The sequence below is a fragment of the Nycticebus coucang genome, chromosome 16 (genome assembly GCF_027406575.1).
Source record: "Nycticebus coucang isolate mNycCou1 chromosome 16, mNycCou1.pri, whole genome shotgun sequence".
NCBI lineage: Eukaryota > Metazoa > Chordata > Mammalia > Primates > Lorisidae > Nycticebus > Nycticebus coucang.
The window spans coordinates 68,494,898-68,502,338 of NC_069795.1; the positions used below are offsets into that span (position 1 = coordinate 68,494,898).

The 7,441-nt window shown below is 39.5% G+C and overlaps 1 protein-coding gene across 1 annotated transcript; it reads left to right on the plus strand.

Moving 5' to 3' along the window:
• The first annotated feature begins 3,514 nt into the window (after positions 1 to 3,514).
• TEX55 (testis expressed 55) lies at positions 3,515 to 4,690 on the plus strand. Its single transcript, XM_053564632.1, has one exon. It carries the CDS (start codon positions 3,515 to 3,517, stop codon positions 4,688 to 4,690), a length of 1,176 nt encoding a protein of 391 aa, XP_053420607.1.
• Positions 4,691 to 7,441: the final 2,751 nt, after the last annotated feature.

Consider the following 7,441-nt stretch of genomic DNA (forward strand, 5'->3'; position numbering starts at 1 on the left):
ACAAAATCCCAAGACCAGAGATGTTGGCGTGGATGTGGAGAAAAGGGAACACTTCTACACTGCTGGTGGAAATGCAAATTAATATATTCCTTTTGGAAAGATGTTTGGAGAACTAAAAATAGATCTGCCATTCAATCCTATGATTCCTCTAGTAGGTATATACCCAGAAGACCAAATATCACATTATAACAAGATATTTGTACCAGAATATTTATTGCAGCCCAATTTATAATTGCTAAGTCATGGAAAAAGCCCATGTGCCCATTGATCCACAAACGGGTTAATAAATGGTGGTATATGTACACCATGGAATATTATGCAGCCTTAAAGAAAGATGGAGACTTTACCTCTTTCATGTTTACATGAATGGAGCTGGAACATATTCTTCTTAATAAAGTATCTCATTCATGTTTACATGGATGGAGTGGAACATATTCTTCTTAATAAAGTATCTCAATGTACTCAGCCCTACTATGTAATGAATTTATGGCTTTCACATGAAAGCTATAACCCAGTTATGACCTAGGAATAGGGGGAAGGGGGAGAGGCAGGGGAGGCAGGCGGGAGGATGGACGGAGGGAGGGTGATTGGCGGGATTCCACTTGCAGTGCATCTTACAAGGGTACATGTGAAACTTAGTAAATGTAGAATATAAATGTCTTAACACAATAACTAAGAAAATGCCAGGAACGCTATGTTAACCAGTGTGATGAAAATGTATCAAACGGTCTATAAAATCAGTGTATGGTGCCCCATGATCACATTAATGTACACAGCTATGATTTAATAAAAAAAAAAAAATGTTAGGAGGGAAAAGCTTCTTAGGAGAAGCCAAGAATTACATTATATGTTATAAATTATTATTATATATAAAAGGGACAATTTAAAAAGAATATATAATACTTATAAACATATGTGTACCAAACAACAGAGCTCAAAAATATATGAAGCAAATACTGACAGAATTGAAGGAAGAAATAGTTCCACAATAACAACTGGAGATTTCAATACTACACTTTCAATAATGAGTAGAACATCTAGACAGAAGATCTATAAGAAAATACACAACTTGAACAACATTATAAAGCAATTAGACCTAAAAGACATATGAAGACCATTCCACCCAACAGTGTCAAATGTACATTCAACTCATGGAACATTTTCCAGGATGGACCATATGTTATGCCACAAAATAAGCCTTAATATATTTTAAAAGCTTGAAATCATCCAAAGTATCTTCTATGAACACAGTAGAATGAATCTATAAATCAATATTAGAAAGACAACTAGGTGGACTTTGCTATTCTCTTGAAGGAAAAAAAGAAAACTAGAAAATTAAAAAATATTTGGAAATTACACAACACACCCTTAAACAACCAACATGTCAAAAAAAGAAACCACAAAGAAAATGAGAAAATATCTTGACATGAATCAAAACAAAAATACCATACTCCAAAAAGTTTATGAGCTAAGCAAAAGCACCAGCTGAGAAGGAAATTTATTTAATGTAAACATCTACATTTAAAAAATAAATCTCTCAAATCAATAATCATTTTGTAAAATATATACATACCTATAGAATCAGACATATTAATTTACATTAGGGAAATTTCCATAAAGATATACATCAAAATGGTAATAAATGTAACCTCTTGTGTGTTTGGGATTCTTTTTCTGTGCTTTTTTTTTTAACTTTTCTATAATGATTATATTTAAGTTATAAAATGAATCTATTAGATCTATCCTTTTAGATCAGAGACCCTTTGAAGCTGCAAACCATATGGTATGACCAATTTTATCTAAACAGTGTCCATTTGTGCCATGCCTATGTAAATAAATAATGTATATCATTCACAAAAGTATAGTCAACAAATACTTCCTGAGCACCTACTATGTTCTAAACACATTATTCTACTTTGCTGTAGTTAGATTCTCCTTTCTTCAAGGACAGAAATCCAGGGAACCCATTTTTCCCTGTCATACCTTGATCAGAACTCTTTGAATTTGGATCTTAAATCTCATCTCTGATTGTTAAATGCAATCAATTCTCGATTAAAGGAATATCAGGCATCACATCACCAATCCTGAGTCTGCGTTAGTGATTTTAGACTTTGGAGAGCCAAACTAAAATATCTCATCAATCACCATCTCTGTACTGCTATACTCCAAGCCAATTCAGCAGTGCATTCTTAAGGTTTATTTCAAAAAGAAGGGGCAAATCTCACAACCTACCCCCCACTGGGCAACACCATCAAGAGCAAATTCTCCACTTGCTAAATTCAGTAGAACCTCTGTTGACCACCCAAGAAACTGTAACAAACTGGTCAACATACAGAGGTGGTGAGCGTTAAGGAACTAGGGCTACAGTACTGATACGTACATGTGATGCACGTGTGGTTATAAAAATTAGGTCAACTTAGAAGGTGGCCAATGTAGGGAGGTGATCAAGTCTGGAGGTTCTACTGTATTGTTTCTGGTATCTCTCGCCCACTTTCCTTACTCCCTTCCTTTCTCCAACGCTAGTTTATCCTCTTCCTAACTCCCATTTCTATGGTAAGCTCTCTGGATGGTGTGATCTTAGAACCCATTCTCACTGGGTCTTTCTTCTGACCGTCCAGCCATACATAGTTCATATGTCTAATTCATCAAGAAAACCTGGTGGGGTTTCCAGTGCCAGGGCAGCTCTTCACAGAGGTGCTCCCCTACCCCCGGAGAGGGAAGAGGATGCTCCTGCAGAAACCAAGTGGCAAGGGGGGTCTGAGGACCGGCTGCCGAGGGGCAGAAACTCTCCTCTCAGCACCGTCTGCTGGAGAGGAGAGATCCGTGTGACTGGTAACAAGAGTACTAGGGAGAACTAAACTCTTCCAGTACTACTGAAAACAGCTGGTACTGCAAAAACGGTACACTGTATAAAGCTAATACTGAAAAATGTTATTGTTGTTTTTAAAGTAAAGGAATGTAATTTGGCTGTCACCACAGTATCAGTTAGCGTCTGAAGAGTAACATTTAGCAGGACCATAGACTAGCGTAGTGCCCGATGCTAATATTATAAGGCACCTCACAGCTGTGATTAAAAAGGCAGGACCAGACAAAGCCTGGATGCGGGTAGGCGGCAGCCGTGACCTCTGCTCAGGTGGGGGGGCCCTCAGACAGTTGATGCGGTTTATTTCACACACACACACCGCCTTGAACCTCCAGGAATTAATACCCTGAGCCCCGGGGCCCAGTTTCCAGGCGGGTGGCGGAGAAGCTGCAGGTGCCGAACGTCCTTTCAGCACAAAGGGCCGCCCTGTACTCGCGTCCACACTGCGGCGCTGACCCGCAGTCCTTCCCCTCCTGGTCGCGGCTGGCGTCCAGCCCACAGCTAGGCGTCCCCTCACCTGCCGCCAGCCATCGCCCAGGCCAGAACAAAGCCTGCTGGAATCATGTGGCGCTCCTAGAATGTCGCCAAGACGACCCAGCCCAGCCCCACCCGCACAGCCTGGCAACCCAGACCAGTCAGGGGCAGCAGAAAATGGAAGAACCTCCGGAAGAGGCTCGGGGCGAATCCTGGGAATCTGAAACCACAGATTTTCCCTCAGCTGCTGATTACACTGATGGCCAGGAAGAAGATGACCAGAAGAACCAGGCCGAGGGAGAGGCACGTGACCAAACGGATCACAGGATAGCTGGCCAAAGTGCCAGCAGAGTGTCTGACCAGGCTGAAGCAAACACAGTTGGCCAAGCTGATGACAAAGTGTCTGAACACCATGGACTTAATACCTCTGGTCAGGCAGACCACAGTGCATCCAACCTTGTTAATGTCGCTGACCTTACAGCCCTTGATGTGGCTGAACAATTACTGTCTGGACAGACTGAAGAGGAGGCAGCTGAGCATGAACAGATTGAGGGTGACAAGGTAGGTGTCCTGCTTGATGGAGAAACTCCTGGAGAGATGGAACAAAGATGGTCCATACTGTCTGACCAAAAGACTTCTATACAGACTGATCACCTAATGTCCATGGATGCTGAGAGATTAGATTCTGAGCAGGTTGACAGCACACTGTCCAGCCAAGCTGAGGGACAAAATGAGAAGATGCCCCTCAAATTATCTGGCCTGGATAAGAGCAGACCTTCTGAACAGACAGATGGTATGTTGTCCATGCCATCTGACCAAAGAGTTTCTGAACAGCTTGACCACAGAATGTCAATCCAGGCTGAGAAAAGGACTCATGAGCAGATTGACTACAGATTGTCTGGGCTGGTTGATCATAAACCAAAGACTCGCTACCAACCCCCTCAACTACCTAAACGCCAGGCTGATCAACTTCCAGTTAAGGCTGACTCCAGTGAATCTGACCAGAGTCACCACTTACTTGACACACAAGATGATCAGAAGGAAGAATACCCGTCTGATGATGAAATGCTTGGCCAGCCTGAGGATAGCGAGGACAAAGAGGCAGACTCCATAGTACAACCTTACCAATTTGAGGATAGCCAAATAGATCTCAATTTCAAGCTTTCAGATGAAGTAGAAAATGAAATTGAAAGTATAGCCATGAGCCAATGCCACCCAGCTAATGCCAAAATCACCAGTAATTTCCAAGCAGATCAAAAATTGTCCCAAGAATCCCTCTCCACCTCATCTAAAGAGGGCAATGTCACCAATCAAGAAAATACTCAAGCCATAGAAACCAGCCCTGTAAGTTAAAGGAGAATTTGATATCTATCTGGGAGGCTTGAAATTAAGACAGGCCCTGGGGTGGGGATGTTGTAAGGCTATGGGGTAGGAGGGCACATGTCAGGTCAAGTATGGGAAACAAACCCACATGTTGTGGTATATGTGACCCATAAGTTTCAAAAAGGGCATGAGAAAGGTGGAAAGTAAAAGAGATATATTGCCTTCTCTAAGGCCATTCAGGAAGAATGAATGAAGTAGGGTTGGGGTCTGTTTCTGCTACTAATTCTCTGGTACTAAGTCATTTTCCCTCTTCAGGCTTTCACCAAGGGAAGGAGTTTAGAATCGATTAGAGATTCCTGTGAAGGGCAAAGTATTTGAAGTTGATTGGAGATGTCTAAGGTGCCTCCCCTAACTTAAAATGAAATAATTGTATTGCCTAGAGGATCAGCTGGGTCTCATTAAAATGTGTCTTTTCTCCTACTCCTGGTATTACGATCCCATCAACACCAGATCTCCCTGATACCAACAATAATTCCTGGGGCTTTCCAGTTTATTAAAGACTCTTTGGATGTCAGGTGTATTTAAATTGCAGGATTATCTTCCACATTTTGAGCAAGAAAAGAGTTCTCATATTTGCAATCAAAGTTATAAGAAGAGGTTCCTTCCTGTAGTGTATGAAGATCCTTATGAAGTTTCACTCCAATACATGGAAAAACATCACATTCTGCAGATATTCCAGGTAAACCTCTCAATCCCTCTCTTTAATTGTGAGTTTTTCAAGAGGAACAAGAAAGGGTATATGCTACCAAAAGGGATATAATGTAATTGAGAAGTCAAATGCATTAAGATGTATTTACCAAAAGTAGTAAATGATGAACACCAGATGGATGACATCATGATATGAAGCTCTTTAAAGGGATTAGAGATCACTTACATTGGTTAATAGGGAAAAACTTGGCTAAGGGTTAAAGTTTTAGCCAGACTAGGAAGGAAAGAAAAAATTTTGGCAAATGAATAGAAGGGAAAGAGGCACTAAGTTACACTAACAAATGCAATCAGTGTAATTTAATTCTTTGTACCCTCAATGAATACCAAACAATAAATAAATAAATAAGGAAGGAAAGAAGTGGGAAAAGGCTTTCCAGGCAAAAGTATAATATGGTTACACATCACTTAAGGACAGGCATACATTCTGAGAAATGCATCCCTCTCCCTCATCATGGAGAGGACTCACACAAATCTAGAGGATATACCTCCCACACACCTAGGCTATGTGATGTAGCCTATTGCTCCTTGACTACAAACCTGTACGGCATGTTATTATACTGGAGGCGATTGTAACACAGTGTTAAGTATATGTGTCTCTAAATATACAGATATCTAAACATGAAAAAGACACAGTAAAATTATAGTATAAAACATAAAATATGGCACCTGTGTAAAATACTTACCAGGAATGGAGCCTGCAGGACTGAAAGGTACTCTGGGTGAGAAAGTGAGTGCGTGGTGAGTGGTGAGTGAAAGTGAGGGCCTACGACATTGCTGTATACTATGGTAGATTTTATAAACACTGTACAATTAAGCTACATCAAAATTATTGGAAATGTTTTCTTTCTTTAATAACATATTAACTTAAGCTTACTATAATATTTTTACTTTATAAACTACTACATTTTTTAACTTTTTGACTCGTATAATAACACCTTAAAACACACTTTGTACAGCTGTACAGAAACATCTTCTTGTTTTACATTCTTGTTCTATGTTGGTTTTTTCTATTTTTAAAATTTTCAATTTTTATTTTCTACTTTTTAAGCTTCTCTGGTAAAAACTAAGTCACAAAACAAAAGCTAGCCTTGGCTTACTCAGGGTCAGAGTCATCAATATCGCTGTCTTCCACCTCCACATCTTCTCCCACTGGAAGGTCTTCAGAGACCATAACACACATGGAGCTGTCATCCCCTATAGTAACAACACTGTCTTCTGAAATACCTCCTGAAAGACTTGTCTGAGGCTGTCATACAGTTACCTTTTTTTATAAGACATGTAAATAGAAAAAGTACTCTAAAATAATGATAAAAATTATGTTACAGCACACCCATAAACCATTAACTAGTCATCTATTATGATTATCAAATGTTATGTACCTAATTTTATATACTACACTTTCGTACTAGTGGCCGTGCAGTAGGTTTGTTTACACCACCATCACCACAAACACACATTATCACAGCTACAACATCACTAGCTGATAGGAATTTCTAAGTTCCATGATAATCTTATGGGACCCCTGTGGTATATGTGGTCTGTACTTGACTGAAATGTCATTATACAGTACATGGCTATACTTTCAAAAGATGACCAATCTTGTAACCATCTAATAATCCACATTCTTAGGGGGGGAGAAATAGTTAAAAATTGCTTCTAATTCTTGAAATTACAAGTCTCATTGACCTCAGGAGGTGGTGCTAGAACCTTCTTTAAAGTCTGACATTGCTTGACCAATCTAGAATTACAACAGATTATCATGTGTACACATACATGTATAGTTTTGGTGTGTAGTGGGTTATTCTTGTTTTTATATGACTGGCGTGTTCATTTTTATGTTCATATTATTTACATAGTAATGTACATGTATAATAACATATGTACATGAAATAACTTTGTGGTTAGAAAAGTGTAACTAAATAAATGAAGGCATTTAAACTGGAATAGATAAAGAAATAAGAAGTAAAGGAAAGCACACAAATTTTGCATTCTATTAGCACTAGTCTCAAATCC

Excerpts from the sequence above, each read along its gene's own strand:
- TEX55 (XM_053564632.1), top strand. The coding sequence starts at position 3,515 with ATGGAAGAACCTCCGGAAGAGGCTCGGGGCGAATCCTGGGAATCTGAA.